Source organism: Phaseolus vulgaris, chromosome 9, assembly GCF_000499845.2.
Source record: "Phaseolus vulgaris cultivar G19833 chromosome 9, P. vulgaris v2.0, whole genome shotgun sequence".
Taxonomy (NCBI): Eukaryota; Viridiplantae; Streptophyta; class Magnoliopsida; order Fabales; family Fabaceae; genus Phaseolus; species Phaseolus vulgaris.
The window spans coordinates 6,357,671-6,380,184 of record NC_023751.2 but is presented as its reverse complement, the minus strand read 5'-3'; the positions used below and the strand labels follow the sequence as shown (position 1 = coordinate 6,380,184).

Below are 22,514 nucleotides of genomic sequence, written 5' to 3'. Positions count from 1 at the left end.
AACATGATTTTCTTTTTACAAGAATTTTACCTGGTTTATGAGGCTTTTAAATGTCAATGACTTTGTATAATTGGACTTTTCTTATCATTGTATAATATATGTACTGTGTATATGTTATATATAATCATGTATATACAGTATAAAATAATAAATTATTTATTTAAAAACTTATTTTGTGTAGATTTAGCTTTCAATAATATTATGGTTTGTCATGTTTTTTATAAACGTGTTTAATAATTAAGAAAAACAAATAAATATATGATTTTATTAAATAAAAAAATGAGCAGAAAAAAATATTTATATTTATTGAAATAGGTTGACATGTTAGGTGTAAAAGATCTTTTTAAAAGACCTCAGATCTGAATCTTTTAACCAAATAAACTTTTATAAAAGTCAAATAGTGACTTTTGGCATCATGTAGATCAGGTCATATGTTTTTATCGGGTAACCTCTCACCGCGGTGATAAAAACAACGGTGGAGATAGTTTAATAATAATCTATAAAATAATGATAAATTTTAATATATGTCATATTTTTCTTCTTTTTTTTTGTCACGAATTTTCTCAACCTACTCAGAAGACACTATGGAATGTCTACTAAAAGTACAAGTAGAGAGTAACTACCCACTACACACACATAAAGCTAAGATTAATACCCTTTATTAGAAAAAAAAAAATATGAGATGATAAAGAATATTGTAAATAATAATAAAATAGATAGAATGAATATGTGTTTTTATGAAATATGAAAGAGAAATATGGGTGTAGAACGCACGTTGGGTTCTTGCAACTTCCAGTTTGAACGCAAAGCAAGACTTGGTTGTGAAATGCAAAGCCACTTTCCCTCACTTTTACGTTTTCATCTTTCATTCCCTTTCTTTATTTTTGCATCCCTTCTTCTCATTCTCTCCTACTGTTATCCCTTTTTCTTTTCATTTATGTCAACGTAAGTCTCTCTCTCTCTCTCTCTCTCTTCAATTCCTTCTTTTTTTTTCATGTGATTTCAATTCATTCACTGTTCCTTTTCTTACTTCAATCTCAATGCGCATCTTTTCGTTATTAGGTCTGTGTGTGGGGGAAGTAGCAAATTAGATGAAGGGCTGGGGGAGCCTCCTTCAAATTGCTGCTTTCAAAACTCTGATTTTATTTTTTGTAAAATTAGTTTCGAAATATTGTTGTTCTCTCTGAATTGCTTCCGCGGATAGTGAATTTTGAAAAATTGTTTAGGTTTGAGTGTTTCTTTTGGTAGGATCTGCGTCTTCTGGTATATTGAATGATGTGATGATTAGGAATTTCTCTGTGGGGAAGATTTTACAGGTTGTATAGTGGGAGTTTGTTTTCCTTTTAATTCTTTTTCAAAAACGAAGTTCCTATTGCCTTTGAAGTCCTGGAGGGTGTTTAAAGTGCATTTCTCTCATGTTTAATTGCTGTGTGACTTGCGAGTGATGGATTAGTGTCTGCTTACACCGCTTTTCTGTCTCACTTTAATTTTCATCGAATGGGGTTATTTGATGCTAGCAATGACTTTTATTTTGAGAACTCAAATTTCCTCTCGTGATTTGGTTTTCCTTGCAGATATTGAATTTTGCTAGATATGGGTGCATTTTTCAGTGTGGCCAGTACAAAATCTGGCAAGAGGGAATGGAATGGAGTCTCTCCGAATGAGACGTGTAAGAGACAGAGAATGTCTCCTACTGTTGATGAAGAGAGTCCTAGGCTCATTCCTAATCTCCCTGATGAGTTATCTCTTCAGATTATTGCTAGACTTCCTAGAATTTGTTACTTAAATGTAAGGATGGTATCAAAGAAGTGGAAGTCAACTACCATGAGTTTAGAACTGTATAAATTAAGGAAAGAACTTGGGACAACTGAAGAGTGGCTGTATCTATTGATTAAGGATGGAGAAAATAATCTTTTATGGCATGCTCTAGATCCTCGTTCTAAGATATGGCAGAGAGTGCCTAATATGCCCAATTTTGCCGATGAAGAAGAACCTAGAAAAGGTTCTTCTAGGCTTTGGATGTGGAACATGGTGGAGGGTATCAGAATTGCTGAAGTTATTAGAGGTTTTCTTGGACGGAAGGATGCATTTGATGAAATGCCCTATTGCGGTTGTGCAATTGGAGCTGTTGATGGGTGTCTCTATGTTCTTGGTGGATTTTCTAAGGCTTCAACTATGAGATGTGTGTGGCGATTTGATCCGATACAAAGTACATGGAGCAAGGTGAGTCCTATGTCCACGGGCCGGGCGTACAGTAAGACAGGCATCTTGAATAACAAGCTTTATGTTGTTGGAGGGGTTAGTCAAGGTCAAGCTGGATTGGTTCCTCTCCAATCTGCGGAAGTTTTTGATCCCTCTACAGATACATGGTCGCATGTACCCAGTATGCCATTCTCTAGAGCTCAAGTGCTTCCCAGTGCTTTTTTGGCTGACATGTTAAAGCCTATTGCCACAGGGTTGACCTCATACATGGGAAGGTTGTGTGTTCCACAGTCTCTGTATTCATGGCCCTTTTTTGTTGATGTTGGGGGAGAAATCTATGATCCTGACACTGACTCATGGATAGAAATGCCCGCTGGAATGGGTGAAGGCTGGCCTGCACGACAGGCAGGAACCAAATTGAGTGTAGTAGTGGACGGTGAATTATATGCTTTTGACCCTTCTAATTCTATGGATAGTGGAAGGATCAAGGTATATGACCAAGGTGAAGATGCTTGGAAAGTAGTTATTGGAAAAGTGCCCATATATGATTCTGCTGATTCAGAGTCTCCATATCTACTTGCTGGTTTCCATGGAAAGCTCCATGTTATTACAAAAGATGCCAACCATGATATTGCTGTTCTGCAGGCAGGCCTGCGGAATAATTTGGGATCCTCACCATCACTCTCAACTCTGTCACAAAGTACATTGCATGAATCTCCAGAATTGGCTTCTGAATCAGATGCAGCCGTTGTTTGGAGGGTAGTTGCCTGCAGGGATTTTGGGCGGGCTGAACTAGTCAGTTGCCAAGTTATTGACATATAGATGGAAAATCAGGCAATAAATGTGGCAAGCAGTTAATGCATCTGTTTGTTGCAGTTACACAAGTTAACCTTATGGGAATTGAATTGGGTCCATTTGTATTATGAGTCAGGTATCAGCAAAACAGCGAGTGCTAATAGGTACATAGTGCTGCACCTATTTATCTTTTCTCACAAGTAAATAAGTGCCATAGCAATTGTCAATTTCGTTATTGATAAGCTACAATAATATCACACCAATTCATTATTATGCCATTAGATTGCAACTGATAATCCAAAAAAATATGGCGCGGAAAATGTTAAAAGAGCATTCAGGCTCTGGTTTAAGGAATTAAAAGAATAATAATAGTGAATTTTTATGGAAAATGTAATATTTAATGTGAATAATACACTTCTGTTGTTACTTTATACTTTATTCATTTTCAAATTATATCTCATTTTAAAAAGTATTTTTGTTTTAAATTATGTTATTTTAGAAATTAAAATATTATTTATTCAAAAAATCTGATTGATTATTATTTTATCAAAATATTACAAGAAAATTATCAAATAAAAATTAATTTTAAAAGTAAAATATAATTAAATTACATATTATTTTAAATATTAAAAAATTATTAATGTATTGAGTAATTTCTATTATTAATAAATAATTTTTAAATTGATATTTAATTAACTGTTTGGTAACTAAAATCTTTATAGATAATTAATTAGATATTTAGATAATTAGATATCAATTTGATAACTAAAATCTTAATAAATAATCCATATCAATTTAATAATTAATAATTAAAATATTGGTAGCTAATTAGATAAACTAAAATCTTGATATTTAATTAGATATCAATTTAGAAAAATTATTTATCAATAATAGAAATTACTCTACATATTAATAATTTTATTTACTGAAATATTTAACTGATTAACAATTATACTTTCTTTAATAAGGATATTTTAGCCAAAGGGGATTATTTTATATATGAAGGTTTTATAATTGGGGTGAAGATTGAACTATTTGAGGACAATTCAATACTGAACATATAACACAAATAATGTGAAAATAAAAAAATATTCACAATTTTATAATAAATTTAAGCATTAACATAACTAATAACATCTGATATTTGAAATTAAACATGAAGCTAAATTAATATATAGTTACATTTAAGTTTAACGATCTATAATTAAGGCAATGATCAATCATCTTAATATATAGCTAGAATTGTATGATTATCATAATAACAGATCATCTAATTAAAAAAATAGTGATATGTTTCAATGGATTATATTCAATTGCAAAAATTGAAATAAGAAAAGAGTTTTATTTATTGTGGTATGTACTAAAGAGTGTAAACAGTGCCTGAGAGATTTGTTTTGGAAGCACTTATATGGTATCACATTGACATCCATGTGATGGAAGGGACAGAAGAGAGAGAGACATTATGACGTCTTTTAAGGGTTCTTCAATTTTTTTTATGGAACATGTTCCATCCACACCCAACTTCTTTAGTTATTATTACCAGACGTTTGGTAAATTATGAATATTTGGTATTATTTGTATCTATTCATTTATGTTAAAAAAGAAGGGGGAATTGTGACTGAAATAGGAAAGTTGATAAATTAAAGTATTTATTATTTATCAATTTATTTTCAATAAATATGTCCATTTATATTGATGGGTGAACGAAAAATAATTGAAATTAGTGCTTGCATTTTGGGAAATTTAAATTTAAATTGAAACCATACTATTATTTTAGAATATATATATATATAATAATAATAATAATAAATTACATCATAATCGATTAGTTATTGAGAGATAATATTATGCTTTATTAGATTATGACCCAATTTATTATTATATATTTTTGTTTTAATGTAAGGGAAATAAAATATAGTAAATATGTTTCTTAAACAAGTTGAGTAGTGGTGTCGAAATTTTATTTGGACAGGTGATATTATGAAAAAAGGTATAGCTTATGTTAATTGGGATACGATTTGTTCTCCTCTTGAGAATGGAGGTTTGAAAATTATTAACCTTCACCATGAAAATAATGCATATCTTCTTAAACTTGCTTGAAACTTTGCTTATAACAACAAACCTTGGTATTTGCTCTTGAAAGTCATGGTCCTTAAATCAAAATACGAGTTTCGAATGGTTTATAGATCTTCATCTCTTTGGCCTGAAATTAATCAGTTTTATTTTACTATACTTTATTATACTTCTTGGACTGTTAGTACAAGTTCTTTTATTAATTTATGGAATAATAAATGGTGTGCTACTACTTCTTTAACAAATATTGCAGGATTATCTCATGGTGTTAGTATTCCGAATACAGTCTCTCAGTTTTGGACAAGTGGTGATTGGAATATTCCATTGTCTTTAGAGCAGATGCCTCATCTTTTTAGTCATATCATGGTTAGGGAAAAACATGATATTCCTAATTAGATTCTAGATGAGTCTGGTCGTCTCACTCTTAAATCAGCTAGGAATTTTTTATTGGATCTAGGGGTTTCCTGTGGTTGGGGTAAATTTATTTGGTCTTCATATATTCCGCCTTCCAAAACTCTTATCCTTTGGAAAGTTTTTCATGGGCGGCTTCCTACAGATCAATATATTCAAAATAAATGTTTGCATATTTGTTCTATGTGTACGCTTTGTGAAAAGCACGAGGAATCTATTCAACATTTTTTTTTGAATGTGCTAATGCTTTGCGTATTTGGAGTTGGGTTCAACACATTTTTCCTACTTATGATTTCTCTAATAAGGATGATCTTCTTTCTTTTATTAAGAGTGATGGTAGTCTGTTGGTTAAATTGGTTAAGCTAGCTGTGATAATTTTTTCTATTTGGATGATATGGCGTATGAGGAATTATGCTGGATAAGATTGATGTTTCTAGGACTATTTTGGTTATTAAAGATTTAACTTGTCTAGTGGGTAATTCGTCTAAAGCTTCAATGAAGAATGATATGTTCGATTTCAATGTGCTCAAGTTTTTTGGTATTAACACTCGTACTAGTAAAGTTCTACGCCCTCTTCCTGTTAGATGGGAGTTTCCTTCACCAAGCTAGGTTAAAATTATCACTGATGAGGCTGCAAGGGGTTATCCAGGTCTTGCCGCTTGTGGAAGTATTTTCTGTGGGAGTATGGAGGAGTTTATTGGAGTTTTCTCTGCGTTTCTTGACGTTCAGACAGACTACTTTGGTTGCTGAATTTTATGGAGTTATATATGCTTTGGAGGAAGCTCAAAAGTTGGGTCTTACTAATGTCTAGCTGGAATGTGACTCTATCTTGGTTTGTGTTGCATTTACTGTTAGGACAAATGTTCCTTGGATGCTTCGTAATCGATGGAATACTTGTCTTAATTACTGTGGAAAAATCAGGTTTATGGTTATTCATATTTTTCGTGAAGGAAATGCGTGTGCCGATAAGTTGGCTAATTTATGATTTATTCATAGAGAATCCTTTCATAGGTATAATAGACTTCTATCTAGTATATTCTTAGAATTCTTTATTAATAGTCATAGTCTGCCTATGTATCGTTTTTGTTAACATATGAGTTTTGGTCTAGTCCCCCATATTTTTGTATTTTCTTTCTTTTTCTTTTTTTTAATAATATTTTTTTCATGTGATGGCAAATGATTGTTGTTACTTGAGGTTTCAGTCTAGTTAAGATGTCAAGTAGCATAGTGATACCTAACATAAAAACTTTTTATATAAAAAATATATGCAAATTATAATCTCGCGGTTGTAGTTTGTTGTTTGTTATCATTTAATCTATTTGTAGTTTGTTATCAATGAATCATTCATATATTTTTATGCATAATTAATTTTTATTTTTTTTTACTGTATTAATTACATTCGAATTTTATAATTTTATTTCTAAATCAAATTTAGAAATCACAACTTTTTAAAATTATTTAAATATGAAAGACTAATTGAATTTTATCCTTATTTCCAATTCAATACATGAATATATATAATTTCAATATTATAATACATGGTTCAAAAAAAAATTCCAATTACTCTAACATAATTATTCGCTATTCAAAATGGAATTTTTGAACATATTCTCTAAAAAAATTTATCTAATAGCATATTAATAATATTTAATATAACATAATTTTTATAATTTTTTTTAGTCATATCAATTCAATCTACTGCAAATTTTTATATTACTTTTTTTTAAATTCAAACAATTTCACTTTCTACTTTCTTTTTCATCCTCTCTTTTTCTTTTTATCTCCATCTCAATTTAAAACACAACATTAATTCTGAAAAGTAAGTTTTCCATATTTAATTTAATTTGTAAGAAATAACATTAATAGAAAATAAGGTTTAATTATTTAATGTTGTAACAAGTTAAAAATTGAAATGAAAATACAATCATTGCCTTTTGATTTCTAGAAAGAAATTATATAGATATTTTTAAGCATACTCTTTTATTAATCAAACAAAATTTAATTATTCTTATGAATTATATTTCTCGAAATAATTTAATATTTGTTTTAAATAAATGTTTAATAATTCTCCTTAATATCGTGTTCTCTTTTTGCAAGAAATTTCCCTTGTTGTAAGGTATTTATCTCATCCTCCTTCAATTCGCTCAATCGAAAGCTTTTGTAGGCTTAACACCAAGGGATGAAATAGACCCACTAAATTGCTATTCATTTGGAAAAAAATTATACTTTAGAATATTGGGAAGAAGTCAAATAAGAAGGATGAAAAAAGGTGAAATACACCGTAACAAGGATGACAAAGAAACTGTTAGTTCTTCATTTGACTCCTCCTACAGATTAGGTTACTCATAGATCAAAGGGAGGTATGGAAATTTCTCATGTTTATAATTTCTCTAAAAGGTAATGAAGTTTTTATTTAAAATTTACTTAATGGACTTTATACTTCACTTATAATGTCTAACTTAGTTGATTTTATAATATCTAATTCAATCTCAGAAAATTAATTTAATATAAAATTATTATTTATTTATATATTTATTGACAACAAGAATTAATAAATATGAGGTACTTAAGGGGTGACTCAACCCTTATACAAGAAAATATTTCATCTCCTCCTTCCTTGCAAGAGTAACCTACCAAATAGAACAACCTCAAAACTAATAAAAAACCAACTCTATGAACAAAACATCAAATAGTCAGCCTCATACAAACCACAGGATCCAAACACCAATTAGAAAAGGAGAACATCCTAAAGCGAGACTTAGAGTAAAGCCAAGACCAAACCTTGACTTAAAACCATAGCAAATACTTTTGACACATCGGCCTTTCCCCTATTAAAAATGACATTGTTCTTATGATTCCAAATTTCGCTCACGACTCCAATCCAAATTGCTCCCCAAAACTCAATTACCTGACTTGAAGCATTACACATTCTGAACTGAATAAAGTTTGAAACAGGATTAGAGTGAATCACAAACAACACACCAACAGAAACACCAGACTAGCCAAACAAATCTACATACGAAAAACAAATATAATTAACCAGCATTCTTAATTAATATGTTCATATAATATATTGTGAAATTTTTTTGGACATAGTGCAATTCACATTTGTTATTATAGAATTTCGCAAAATTGATCAAATCATACCAATATCACTCAACTTTACATAAACACAATTTTTATTATAAGGGTGGTCAAAATAAAATTGTGTCAAACAACTTCAATTATATTAATATTAGTTTACATTGAAATCGTGTTAGCATACACAACATTAATTAAACCAAAAAAATCAACTTAATCAAAGTCGTCAAGTCAAGTGCACACAACATTTACACTAAAGTCGTGGAAGGAAGGCACAACTTCTCTTTTAACCATCTTCAAAATAAAAGTCGTGTGCCTCTCACACAACTTACTTTTCCAAATGCGTAATAAGGGATATGAATTGCACCAAAAACCGTATATTGTGTACATGAGAGTCATATACTCCACCATATTTTGTGTACAGTATATATTTTTATTGTTCTAGATGTGATGTTGGAGAACTATTGCTTAAACTAGTTAAATAGCTTTTTAATTAACCAAACAATCAATATTTGGTTTAATCAATTTTTAATTACAAACACATCTAGTTCAGCTGGAAAAAAAATAAGTTTTCACAAAATTGTTTTAAATAGAAATAATCTTGTTCCTGTACAGAAAAACAATTGCAGCATTCAGGCTTTGGTAAAAGATGTTACAGGGATATATACTTCGATTCTTAAAGCAAATTATTTTATTTACACAAAGTATTATCTGCTGCTTAACTTCAGAAATGATGTAACACCAGACCAACCCTTCAAAAATATAACCTCTTGCTATGGCTGATGGGGCCACTTATATAGCATAATCTATCTATATATAATTAACAGAAGGGAAGATATGGTGAGGCCACGAATATCTTGAGCATGAATTATTATTAGCCGGTGCAAGGGGTAAAAAATGCTTCCTCACTGTGGCTACAAGCAATGGTCCCCGAACTGGGTTGATGAATTAACTTGAAGCCTTCTTAGATGCTCGAGTATTCTTTATACTCATCATGAGTTTTTGTCTCTCACCTTCAACCTCTGCAAATTGAAGACTTAATTGAGAGTAACGGTCATGCATCTCTTTCAGTTCTGTCTCCACAGCAGAATGTCTTGTCTTTAGTTCTAACATATCTTTAATTAGCTCATTGATATCCCTGAAGCTTCGGAATACTGCTTCCTCATCACCATGTTGTTTCAAGAAAGAACTGAAACATAGGAGAGAAATGTCTCAATGCTGATACCAAATAGAAAATCGTTTGATAAGTTTTAAGTTTAAGGACCAATTACAAACTTTTCCAGTGCTTCTACACAATAAATAGCTACCTCACAGACAAAAAAGAAAACAGCCCAAATGAAATAGCTTTAGGTAAAATGGTCAGATTATTTGTTTAAAAGTTGGATTTATGTCTGGCAACACCAGCTTCTGAAGAAAAATAAATAAATCATACAATAGATATATAATAATTGAACATGTGTAAACTCAAGCAGAAGTAAACAACCAAGACAATTTACTGTTACTGAGTTCAATAGTGTGGCAAAAGTTTTTACTAGTCATCACATTTTAATCAAGTGAAGCAAGAGATGGAATCTTAACGGGAAGTTCCTCCAACACTGCAAGTTTAATTACCAAATCTCATTACTGTTGCAAATGAGAGAGTACCTCTGAAATTGGATGTTTGATTTCTTGGTCCGCAATGCTTCAGCAAGCTCAATCTCTAAAGCAAGCACCCTTTCTAATGCATTACCGCTGACTGATAATTTATCGAATACAGGGAATATGTTTCCTAATTCTTGATTGGCCTGAGCAAGGTACAAAGTTAACATCTAGACAGAGGAATTCTTCAAAGCAGTTAATGCAACAAGAATCTTTTACCTCATGTAGCTGAATCAGTTCTCTTTGCAGACCTGGGAAACTTGGGTCATCATGACTATGACCATCTACTGAAGGGAGCATATTCTCATTTTTCATCTTTTCCAGCTGCAATCAGAAGACAGATCTTAGAGTTCCCACAGGACTAAAAATGTGACAAGTGGCAACCCAAAGACCAGGAATATACAAAAGCTATCTATATTCGTGCAAGATATTAGGCAAGGAAAGTACTACTTTTAGTCTAAAGAGTAATGGGAGCTGGAATAGATGAAAAAAGGACATGTAATGACCCTAACTTGTTTGTGCACTTTAAAAATTACCTCTTTACTCAAGTGGTCAATGCTAGATTTCAAACTTTCGGTTGATGCCGCATGCTTCATTACTTCTTGTTGCAAGTCCTTTTCACTTTCAAGAGTTTGTCCTCCATTCATAACACTAAATGCAACAGGATCCTAAAATTATACAAATATATTGTTAAGGCGTACCACTCATGGAAAGAAAGCAAATATTGGATTATTGCATTAAGTGAGAGTAAATAATCTTTTCTTCAAAATTAAAGACTTCGATTAAGCTCAAAAGTAAATATAGGAAACAAAGATGAGGGAAAGAAAAGAAAACAAAAAAAATAAAGGATATCAGTTCCAAAGTTTCCTTTCTATACTGTGCATAATCTTTTTATTCCATACATGTAAATTCATCCTATTAACAAGGTGATTTCTTCTTTTACGAATTGGTAACTAAAGAAGTTTAATAAAAATAAATAAATAAATCAGTTACCTCGGGTTGCATGTTGATGAGCAAACTTGCACTCTGTGTCTCATGATTATAAATTTGTTGAGGATTCAATGAAGAAGATAATGTACCATTGCCCTTGTCTAGAGAATTTGCATGAGATCTCGAAGTCTCCACCAATTCCTTTGCCAAGGTAAGTTCTACTTCAATTTTGGATTTCTCCAAATTGCATTTTACAAGAGAAGCTTCAAGCTCTTGCTTTTCTTGCTTACAACATTCAAGGCTTATTGCGGAACACTCTTTTTCAGCCTTTAGCAGGTCATAAGCATTTAACAGATTACGTTTATCAGAAAGTACAGCCTGTAACTCAGCCTCCAAATCCAAGATCTTCAATCCCAGCTCTTCGTTAATTTTTATTTGAGAAGCTTCAGACTTTTTTCTATTCTCCGTTTCATCAATTGCATCCTGTAGTTTCCACAGCATTTCCTCGCTGTGCTTTTTTGACAAAGACAACTGTTGTCTTAGTTCTTGCAACTTCGATTCATATTGTTCCTTGATAAATGCAATTCTCAAGGACTCCTGCATAGCAACTGGCGGTCCTTCATGTCCTCTTCTATCATGAGCATTAAGACACTCGGCCTCAGCTTTGTCTTTCAGTTCCTTCAGATGAATAGACAAATTCTTAAACTCCTCTGTCTTCAAAACCTGTTCAGCAAGCCTCTTGGTAAGCTCATTACATTGGTTCTGCAGCCTTATCAGTTCATCATCTGATTGTTTTAATGAAGTGAATGCAGTTTCCAGTTCATGCAATTTGTCCTGGAGAACTATGCACTTGAGTTCAGCTTCTTCCTTAGACAAAAAGAGTTCTTCAGCATCTCTACGACAACTTTCCAGCAATTGCTCCAGCCTTGCAACCTCAACGACATTCTCTCTTTCATGCACATACGTATAACTGACCTCTTCTGTCCTATTCTTGTGATCCTTAACCTCTGACATAATTGCACTGTTTTGATCAATTAGTTCTCTATTCTGAGCAGTCAAGACCTCTAACTCGGACTTCAGGAAGTCAAGACTAGTCAACAATCTTGTATTTTCTTCAATGCATGTCAATTCTCTGCAAAGACAGCGATTTAATTCAGATTCTACATCAAAATTCTTCTTGTGAAGCAGATCAAGTTGCCTGCAAGTGAAATGAAGCTTCTCAGCCAGCTCTTCCAAATGATCATTAAACTGAGCTCCAGTAAAAGTCATGACAATATCTGTAGCTACGCAAAATTCATTCATTTCAGATAACAGAGTTTCCAGAAAACTAATAGAAGAACATTCTTTTAAAGCATCTTTAAGATATTTCTCAGATTTCTGTAGAAGATCTGAGATTCTTGAATTTTCAAATTCTAAGTCGGACACCATTTGCTTGAGATGGACAAGTTCTTTTCTGTTCAGATCAGAATCCTGTAGCTGGCATTGCTTCTCATTCAATTCTGTGGTAAGATCTGAAACTGCTTTCTCCAAAATTTCTCTGACAGTTTTCTCAGCATGCAAATCATTATGCAGAGAATGCATGTTCTTCTCCAAAAAATTTAGCTCAGATGAGATTTTGGCAGATTCTTCTGTTTTATCCTGTAAAGATGACTCCAAATCTTTCTTTCCCTGCAGCTGAGTCTGCTTCTCATTTAATTCTGTGGTAAGATCTGAAAGTGTTTTCTCCAACTTTTGTCGGACAGTTTTCTCAGCATGCAACTCATTATGCAGAGAATGTAAGTCCACCTTCAAAATATCAAGCTCAGATGATATCATGGCTGATTCTTCTGTTTTCTCCTGTAAAGACAACTCCAAATCTCTCTTTCCCTGAAGCTGGCTTTGCTTCTCATTCAATTCAGTGGAAAAATTGGAAATTGTTTTCTCCAACTTTTCTCTGACAGTTTTCTGTGCATGCAACTCACTATGCAAAGAATTCAAGTTCTTTCTCAAAAAATCAAGCTCAGATGAAATCTTGGCAGATTCTTCAGTTTTTTCCTGTAAAGATGACTCCAAATCTTTCTTTTCCTCTTCAATTTTTGCTATGGTCAGTTTACACATTTCAAGTTCACTAGATGTAGTATCTAGCTTTATTATTTCCTGTGCAAGGTCCTGATTTCTGGAATTAAGTTGTTGCAGTTCAGCTTCCAAATGATCAAGACCAGACAAAAATTCTTTGTGATGCTGAGAGTATAATTCTTCAGCTTCAAAACCAGCACTAGTCCTGTCAATGATCACCTCAAAATCTAACTGAAGTTTCTGCAACAGAGCACCCGACACAGTTATCTTATGTAACATCTCTTGCAAATCATGCTCAAACTTCTGTTTCATGACTAGAGCATTTGATTCAGCGGAATTTAAAGATACTAAAGTTTTTTGTTTATCATGCACTAAAATCTCCTTCTCTTCAGTGAGTAGTAGGATTCTTTGAAATGCACTCTGTTGCAGCTCTTCTATTCGCAATAACAGACCCTCAAAGTCTTCACATTTTGAATCCAAATAAGCAGATCTACTACAAAGAGAAAGTTCACTGTGACTTTCTTCATACGAAGCCAGCAATTTCTGCAACTTATCAGACAAAAAGGTGACATTACTCTGTAGATTATTCTTCATCGAAACTTGCTCATCAATTTTAGTTCTCACAGACTTTAACTCTTCCTGCAAAATGGACATTTCATCATGAAGATGATTATTTTCTAGGCTCTCTTTTTTCAATAAACCCTTCAACTCTGAGTTTTCTGTACTGCATGCCACATACTTTCCCTCGTAACTTCTATACTCTGTCAGAAGAACTTCCATCTCATTAACTTTATCAATAAGAAGACTTTTTTCATGAGCAAGATTTTTTAAATTTGACTCTAAAATTTGGTTTTGGAGAGCAATATCATTGCTCTTTGCTGTGCAAATCTCCTTGTACTCATTTAGTGAAAGGATATCATTCATAGCATTCTGCAACCTCAAGACCAATAACTCATTGGATTCATGTGTAAGCGCCAGCTGTTGAGAGAGTTGAGAAATTTTCTCTTTCATGAGTTGAATGTCAATACTTGCTTCAAACAATGTTTCTTGCAGAGCCTTAGAAAACACATCAGAGTACATATTTGCAAAATGCATTTGGCTCATTTCTTCTTCAACTTGTACGTATAACCCCTCTTGCACCTGAAGTGATCTTTTCAAATCGTTAAGTAAAATGTCTTCACCCAAATGTTGTCTTTGTAAGGAAGAACTGTGATTTTGACACAGCAATCGATTGGAAGTATGACCTTCTGAAATTTTAGGATACACCACTTGTTCTGGGTTATCATCGGTGTTTGGAAGTGAAGAATCAGAAAGGGTCTGCTTTATGAGATTCTCATTTGTCTCATGCATAGAAAGAACTTGGCAAGAAAGCAGTTCAAGATCTTTTTGCAATTGACCAACAGCAATAGAATAATTCAATCTGGCCCTTTTAAGGGCTGCTTCAGCAGAAATAGCCCTTCTTTCAAACTCACTGTTCAGAGTTTCCAAAATGCGCTTGTCTTCAGAAAATTTCATCATCTGCTCATTCATATTCTGGTGCATTCTCTCCATCTCGGTCTTACCAGCAGAAATTGTGTACAGACAAGTAGAATGTTCATTCCTAAGGTTCTGCAACTCAGCCATCATCTGCCTTTGATTCTGCTCAAGTTCCTGAATAAGAGCTTCATAGTAGCATTCCATCTGATCCATTTTGCGTACAAGGCTTTCCCTTTCGGTTTTGGACTCGTCTATCTCTCTCAGAAGTTCAAAAATTTTCTCTTTCATGGCAAGGGTAGGATCAACAGAATCAAACTCGTGAGACACAAGGCCAGGTATGGAAAGATAATGAGCCATGCTTTCAGGTTGAAATAAACCTGCATCAGACCCAATATCTGTTAAAAATTGTTCACTTTTATGCAAATCCATTTTCTTGTTCTCCCTTTCATTGACAACTTTGGCCCCAGAAATTGGCTCTCCAGATTCTTGTTTGAGGTTCTGTAAAATTTCAACCAGTGCTTCTAACTCCAAGTTAAGGAACCGGAAATCTCTTTCAGGAAATCCCAGAGACACCTTCTGAATATCTCTTAACTTATCTTCCATAAGCAAAAGCCCCTTAACCCATTTGTGCTGCAAATTTTGAAATAATTTATCCTGATCTGTAGCAGTAGGATCTTTGTGAGGGAATGGTAAGCTCAATTTAGAATTTTTAAGCTGCTCAAACTCATCTCTAAACTTCGAACATTCAGATTTTAGTACTGCAACCTCCTTTGCTAACTCTTCTCCAGATGAAATTTCAGTTGCAAGTTGATCAGAAAACTTATGTGTTTCAACACCTATTTCATCAGCATGAGTTTGCAAAGAACTTACATTCAATTTTAGATCAAGAATAGATGACTCAACTGCTTCCAAATTTCCCAAAAGTCTACTACTGCTCCTATCTTCAGAAGCAGCAGCCAAACTATTGGCAGCTGAATAGTCTATGCTCCAACCATGAACCCGATCACTACCCTGTGCTGGAAACTGATTATCAGGTGCCTCCCCTTTGTCTGGCTGAGGACTTTGACTGAGGGATAGTCCACCTAAATCACCAGAGACTGTGCTTTTAAGACTGTCCACTTCATGTGTACTAGAGATATCATGCTTCTCAGTATATATGCTTTCAGAAGTACTAGAAGAACCATCAAAGCCAACAGCTGAATCAGCATACTCTTCATTTACCCCAGACTCTCCTTCAAGTGAAGAAATATGGGGGACATCTTTAGATTCTCTTTTCAATTTCACTCTTGAATTAACCTAATTTCATGAAATAAAGAAGGGGGATGTGTCAAGCAAATGAAAAAAAATGCTTAATTTTAGGAAGGGAATCAAGCCTACAAACATGTTTCTCCCCATATTGATACTAGATGATACATCTTTAAAAAATGGTCAGGTTTCCTCACTATTAACACATAATTGCTTAAATATTTTTCATTAAGATTAAAAAAGAACTATGTACATGTAAGTGTTTATTTTGTCAGGAATTTTTATTTTTATTTTTAAAGAATGTCCCAGGCCTTGACCCTTCCAACCAAGTAGAAGAGAGAAGGTATATACGAGTAATGCCAGTATAGGAGAGAAGGTAGGGAACCTTATTTATATGATTATTCATATTCTGGTCGGGAGATGACTCTTTGCTATCAGCAGATTCCTCATGAGTACCTTGGTCAGAGGTTGTCTGTAGGCCCCTCTCTCTGAGTTCCCTCTGCTGCTCAAATTCTCTGAAAGTAATAATAACACCAAATAAATTTATTGTTTTTAGAAGAAGCACGTCCTTAAATGTCATAACTCACTCATGTTACCTGAAGCCAGTTTTGGAAGTGAGAAGCTGCACTGTGACCTGGCTTCAAACAAGAAGAGAAATAAAACATTAAATGTGAAAGCAATGATGTCTCTAGCAACTGAAGAACTTGAAAACAAAAAATATGAAGAGTAGTATTATGTCATTGATAGGTATATAGAATGCACACAGCCATACACCAAGATTGTACTGCCAAAAAACCATGTAAGTGCATAACCAATGAATTAATCAACAAGAGACAGTTACATAAGTGAAATTTGAAGACAGGGATCCTTACATGTAGCGTGACTCCAGGTTCAGTTCCATTAAGAGGCAAAGCAACAGCTGTTGGCTTCAAGGCATCAACAAAATCAGCTAGATTAATGTTGGCCTCGCCAAGAATGCTAGATCGCGATGAACCCTAAAGTGGTTAGACCCAAAAAAAAGTTAGTAAGTTCAAACTTTTCTAACAAGATGAATGAGCACAAGCATCTATCTCATTAGAAAACACTAGAAAATATTTTGGTATTTCTAATGGTGCGAAAAAACAATGGAGAAAATAGCTTACCATAAAAATAGTGAAACTCAAATTTTACAAATGCCATGATGTTGTTTTGTTTTTAAAATGAGTCATAGTGATAATTAGATTTTATTGACAACATTATCATGCACTCGAAATCAGAATCAAATTATTTTGAATAAGAAAGTTAATACATTAAAAAGAATGATTCAAAAGTATCTATTCTATCACACTATTAGAGATCGCAATCGAAATCTCATCAAATCATCAATCAGAAAAACAAACAAAAATATGCTCATAAAATATGCACCAATAATGTGAGTGATATAATGGAGGTTAATATGATTAATTTTGCTTCATTGGGTGCCTACCATTCACACATGACACTTCTGTAAGTGCTATGATGGCATAATAAATTGCATTCAATTAAAAGTCATGAAAGAAAATTACCATCCCCACAACAAATTTATAAAACTTCTCTTCATATTGTCTACTTTTAATGTCTTGGAGGAGTCTTGTAGTTTCGTAGATTGGATCTGCCCACTTGCAGGTTCCATTTCTCACATTTGCTTTGGTGGTCTTTGATGTAGCCTTCCCAGAGTCGGCAGGGATGAAAGAGATAAATAGCTTATCCCATCCAGATTGTGGGATCTAGACCAAACAGAAACATAACTTGTCCTTAGTAATTGCAAAAAAAACAGATCTAAAGCAATGGAATCAACATCAATAACAATAATTCTGTCTCAAGAAAAGCTGTTTCAATACAGACTCTTCCAAATATAAATTTCAACTAACCATGTAAACTTCCTAGATATATATTCTCTTCAAAATGTTATCACCCAACATTGCTGAATATATTAAGAGCCATGTAACTTTACTAGTTAAAGAATTTGAAGTAGCTTCTTTCGTATTACATTGCCAAAATGGAATTTGAAAATGCCAAATAGTCCGGATAGATAGAAATAATTTGAAACAACCAATATAAATAAGTTCAAGAAAGCTGATTTGATATAGAAATTGACACTTGCAATAAGGGACCTCAAATCCTTTCTAGAGTTCAATTAACTTTTCAGTAAGATTAAGAAGTTAAACCTAATCAGCACAGAGGTCAGATAAACATGATCAAGAATGCTGAGCAAAAAAAAACATGATCAAGAATTATAATTCTTCTTCAACAAAGGCATAAACCTACAAGTATCTGTTTCTTCACAAAAAGATAGAAGATCATTTTAGTTTTAATTATGTCTGTGAACAATCCTTAACCCAATATAAGTTTAGAACCAGTATCAAACATTGACAGTTGAGCCATCACATAACATATATATGATAATGAGGACCATTTATTTTGGTTAATACTTGATATATGACACTTGAAAACTTCCATTTAGGTTTAGGGCTGGGGCCAGTGAAAATAAATCACTGTATACATTAAAAGGCTACGTATTCATCTATCTCTCTTTTTTTTCCTTGAAAATATTTAAGTGTGTGAAACTCTATATTATTACTTCTTAACCAATAAGACATCAGCAGCCATTTTTTTGTTATTGGAATAAGAGTTTGGGCCTAACTAACCCCAAAGATTAGTTTGAGAGGTAAGGATTACTTCCACTAGTATACTCTATTTTAACAATATCACTAATTGATATGATGAATTGGTGTGTTTGAATGACACCACGAAGTTTTATTCATAGCTTATTATAATAAAAACAGATTGTGTTCCTCTAAATCAGATATGACTTGCCAATAAACTGCTACTCAATAAATACAAAATATTTGAATTTGATTTTCAAAATGCATCAACCAATCACTAATCTCATAAAACAAATTCAAATTACAGATGGATTCTCAGTTACTAAAGCTGCACAATTATTTCTAAGACAAAAATGTTTCTCTAAATAATAGATGAGAAGTAGATCGTGGTGGATTGTGTATATAGCTGCATCAGATAATAAACAAACGTTAATAATAGTTATAGCTATGTGAAAAATAGCATATTCTTTCATTCTTTGACCTTGATATAGCATTATTTTACTTGTGGGAATCTTGAGAAGCTGGTAAATAAATTTTAGCAACCAAGGTAGAGCTACATGATTCAAATAATTAGTATCTGCTCTGCAACACGCTTTTTATAAAACAACCAATTGCCAATGAATTTGGTGCTCTGATCATGTTCCAAATTGCCACACATGGAGATTCTATCAGAAGATAAAAAAAATTCATTTTTGGTTTTACAATACAACCAAAGGCAAAAACATCATGTGACTGAAGGATAAGAAATAGTTTGGTTACACAGTTCCCAGTCCTCCATTGAAGTATGGACCAAAGACGAAGGGTTAGACTGGGATAGAAATAGGATGACACTGACTGTTTCAAGGTTGCCAATACTAGCTACTAGATATATATGATTGTCATAAACTAATTACCATTATGGAGAGAATAAAAATTAAAATAAGATAATGTACCAAAGAAAAAGAAGCTTATCAATTGGTTGGAACGTTGGACTGATAAAGCAATATCATATTGGTATGTTTAACTTAAAACTGATTGAGATGATAGAATCACAAGACATATGAACAATTATAAACACTCACTCAAACACTTGAATGCAAGACAGAAATTAGTATGACTAATGAGATTGTCAACCATCATATTGACAGACATCAGAGCATAAGATAATGCAAACTAATTCAACTGAACTTTGAACAAATTCTGAGAACTGTAGGTTTCATTGGCAACTCAGACCAAATGTTCTGTGGACTCAGATCATCTTTCAGAGACAAATTGGAGTTCTCCATTCTTTTATGAGTGGGAAGGAAAAATTGAAGTTCTCTAAGTTTCAGTGATTATTCTCCCTTAACGACCTAAAACAAGCTTTCTGGTGAAATTTGAAATTACCAAACCAAAGAATGAAAAAATAAGTTATATAGATGGGATACTTACATGTGTAGCATGAAATTGGAGCCGGAAAACCACCTTTACTTTCGTTTTCTCAATCTTCCACCTAGTGACCCTCGACATTGTTCGGAAAATTAATCACACCTTATATGCATTACTGCATAAGTCGAAGGTCCCGTTTTCATTCCCAGCTCCCACACAGTGTTAATTGTTTGTTAAGATGGCCACCAACGCAATACCTGAATGCAAAAATAACGGAAGGAATCCACATTCAAAAGTATCCTTTTCTTTGGCACAAACTTAAGCAATCATACTGCTATGATTCATGCTCCATTGACCAAAACTTTAAAAGCAGCTCAGTCATTAAGAATAAAATAAAAAAATCAAAACCTCAAGCAATTTAGGACCCACTGATCCAGAATTAAGGCACTACTACATAGATATTAATTATAATATCATAGATGAGATAAACAATTTGTTCGAGAGAGCAAACATGCAGAGCTAAAAGGGCGAAGCCAGCATACATTTTGGAACCAGAGAGATGGGAGAGAAATCCAAATTGATAATGCATCAATCTATTCTAAAGCACTTCACAGTAGCAGCGAACCACTAAAATTTTGGGTTGAAAGAGATCCAGCAACATAATTATGAAGGCTATCTTCGTATTCGCGTAATTAGTAATTATTAAACCAAAATCAAAAAGCTCTGAAGTAAGAGGCACAAAGGACCTAGAACTGAGAAATGACTCATAATTTCCAACTTCAAGTTAGTCAAAAATGACCCAAAACCATGGAACAAAAACGCCAGATCTCCAAATTAAAACATCAGACAACGCTTTGTTTCCTAAAAAAATTTTCAGAAAAAAAGTTGTGAGTCAAGCACATTTTTCAATCAGACAAGACTCCCTCCATCTGAACTGAAACACTACTTTCACCAAATGGAACCACGAAATCCAACATTCTCCCCCATTCTGAGAACATTAGAAAGAAAAAAAAAAAAAAAAAAAAAGAGGGTGGGAGCGGAACCCGATTGGAAAGTAAATTAAAAAGAGAAACTTTTTACCATGCATACCTTGGTGAGAGACGAAAGGTGGAAAATTTAACCGGGAAAAACCACGGATCGAGCAGAAAGAATTCGAATTTAAGCGGAGGTTGAAGTTGAAGATGGGAAAAGGAGAAGGACCCAGAGAGATGCTGATTTTAGACAATGGCACTACTAAATACTGAACCCCAAAAAGACTCAGAACCCAAGGACTGACAAAAGCATAGAGTAAAAGAGCATCCTAAAAAACCCAATGCTAACACAAAGCTGGTAAAATAATGTAGCTAAAAATAGCACTATTTTTTGTACTTTCCTTCTTATAGATATTTTTCGAACTTGCATAATTCTAACCAAAACATTACCAACGAGAATTACCACAGGGACAAAACAATCACCTCAATGTGTCACTTAAAGGCTGACACCTAAGATTTGTCAAAGTTACTAGGAGCAACTTACTAATTACTATTATTTTAATAAATTAAATAGTGTTGTTGTTTGTGGGGGGCTACAAAGCATCTTGGGCATATTGGGTAGGTACCCTTGCCTTGCCTTGCCCCAGATCTATGGCTGCTTAAGAAACAAAAATGATTGAGACTTTCGAGACAAGCATCAAGATTGAACCAAGACCCACATGAGAGATCTGAGGTGTAGTGTTGTGTGGTTTTTGGTTTGTTAAGATTTCAAAGGAACGACATAAGGGGCTAGCGTGGCGTGGATTAGCAGAAAATGTAAGAAGCAAGAGACATTATTAAGTAAGGTAAAATGGCGCTGTGAAGGATTTAGATGTCCTATCAACTTCACAAACCCTCTAAAACTATGCCTCTAATCGCTGATTATCGCTATCTAATTATCTAATTAAACATATAACTACGAGTTAGGTAAGGTTGTAATTTGAATATTAGATGACATTCTTAAAGTTATCTTGCTAGTGATTTTTTCTGAGTTGCCCCCTGCCTCAGTGGTTCTGACTAAATTGGAACATGATGAAGACAAAGTCCCTCCTTGATTTGTGCCTGGTTTTGGGGCTAGGAGCTTGTTGCTATCTTGGTGCTGTTCTTGGACTCTACAAAATGCTTACTAATCAAGAAAAATCAGCAATTTTAAGATTTTCTTTCTTTCTTTCTTTCCTTTTGTCAAAATAAATATTCATCTTCCAAAAGCTACTCTACACTTTCTTTGTTTCCATACTTTAAAGTAAATTTATTAGCAACCTCAAACCTTAAGCCGCCATCAACTGTTCAACCATATCTAGACTTTAAGTGTTACGGAAGCTATTTGGTTTTTTAAATAATTACATTTTCACTGCAATTATTATTAAAATGAGTTAATAATGTGCGTTATTATTCAATTTACAAACTAACTTTACGATAAATTATATTGATAATTTTTTTAATCAGTTCAGAATGTAATTTTTTTACATTAAGTGGAAATTAAAATGTCTGGTTTTCTTTACGTGTATTAGGATATAACAATTGATATAATTACTAGTGTTTAATTTTTTCGATTGGATTCAACGTAAAATGCCTTTTGCATTATTAATTTTTTAAAACGTTCTTAATTAAAAGTTAATTTTCTTAG

At 33.2% G+C, this 22,514-nt stretch overlaps 2 protein-coding genes across 5 annotated transcripts; one reads left to right on the top strand and one right to left on the bottom strand.

Annotated features, from left to right (window-relative positions):
- The first annotated feature begins 737 nt into the window (after window positions 1-737).
- Window positions 738-3,275, top strand: LOC137821393 (F-box/kelch-repeat protein At1g22040). Its single transcript, XM_068625962.1, has 2 exons — window positions 738-945; window positions 1,575-3,275. Exon 2 carries the CDS (start codon window positions 1,594-1,596, stop codon window positions 3,022-3,024), a length of 1,431 nt encoding a protein of 476 aa, XP_068482063.1. The 5' UTR covers window positions 738-945; window positions 1,575-1,593; the 3' UTR covers window positions 3,025-3,275.
- A 5,895-nt stretch (window positions 3,276-9,170) lies between these two features.
- On the bottom strand, window positions 9,171-22,103 carry LOC137820158 (uncharacterized). Of its 4 annotated transcripts, none has more exons than XM_068624024.1 (11): window positions 20,967-22,103; window positions 19,941-20,134; window positions 17,451-17,651; window positions 16,779-16,901; window positions 16,503-16,544; window positions 16,292-16,421; window positions 11,194-15,957; window positions 10,737-10,868; window positions 10,420-10,524; window positions 10,207-10,346; window positions 9,171-9,751 (listed from the first exon to the last, which is right to left on the bottom strand). In XM_068624024.1, the coding sequence occupies exons 4-11, from the start codon at window positions 16,805-16,807 to the stop codon at window positions 9,511-9,513; spliced, it is 5,583 nt and encodes a 1,860-aa protein (XP_068480125.1). In that variant the 5' UTR covers window positions 16,808-16,901; window positions 17,451-17,651; window positions 19,941-20,134; window positions 20,967-22,103; the 3' UTR covers window positions 9,171-9,510. The 4 variants fall into 4 exon arrangements, with proteins under 4 accessions (XP_068480125.1, XP_068480122.1, XP_068480123.1 ...); XM_068624021.1 differs by having other exon boundaries at window positions 16,503-16,540; window positions 20,967-21,314; XM_068624022.1 differs by having other exon boundaries at window positions 16,503-16,540; window positions 20,958-21,188.
- Window positions 22,104-22,514: the final 411 nt, after the last annotated feature.

Coding starts and splice junctions, on each gene's coding strand:
- LOC137821393 (XM_068625962.1), top strand. CDS start 1,594: ATGGGTGCATTTTTCAGTGTGGCCAGTACAAAATCTGGCAAGAGGGAA.
- LOC137820158 (XM_068624021.1), bottom strand. CDS start 20,018: ATGTCGAGGGTCACTAGGTGGAAGATTGAGAAAACGAAAGTAAAGGTG. Junction 16,902..17,450: donor ATAAATTTGTTGTGGGGATG/GTAATTTTCTTT, acceptor TAACCACTTTAG/GGTTCATCGCGATCTAGCAT. Junction 10,525..10,736: donor TTGACCACTTGAGTAAAGAG/GTAATTTTTAAA, acceptor TTCTGATTGCAG/CTGGAAAAGATGAAAAATGA.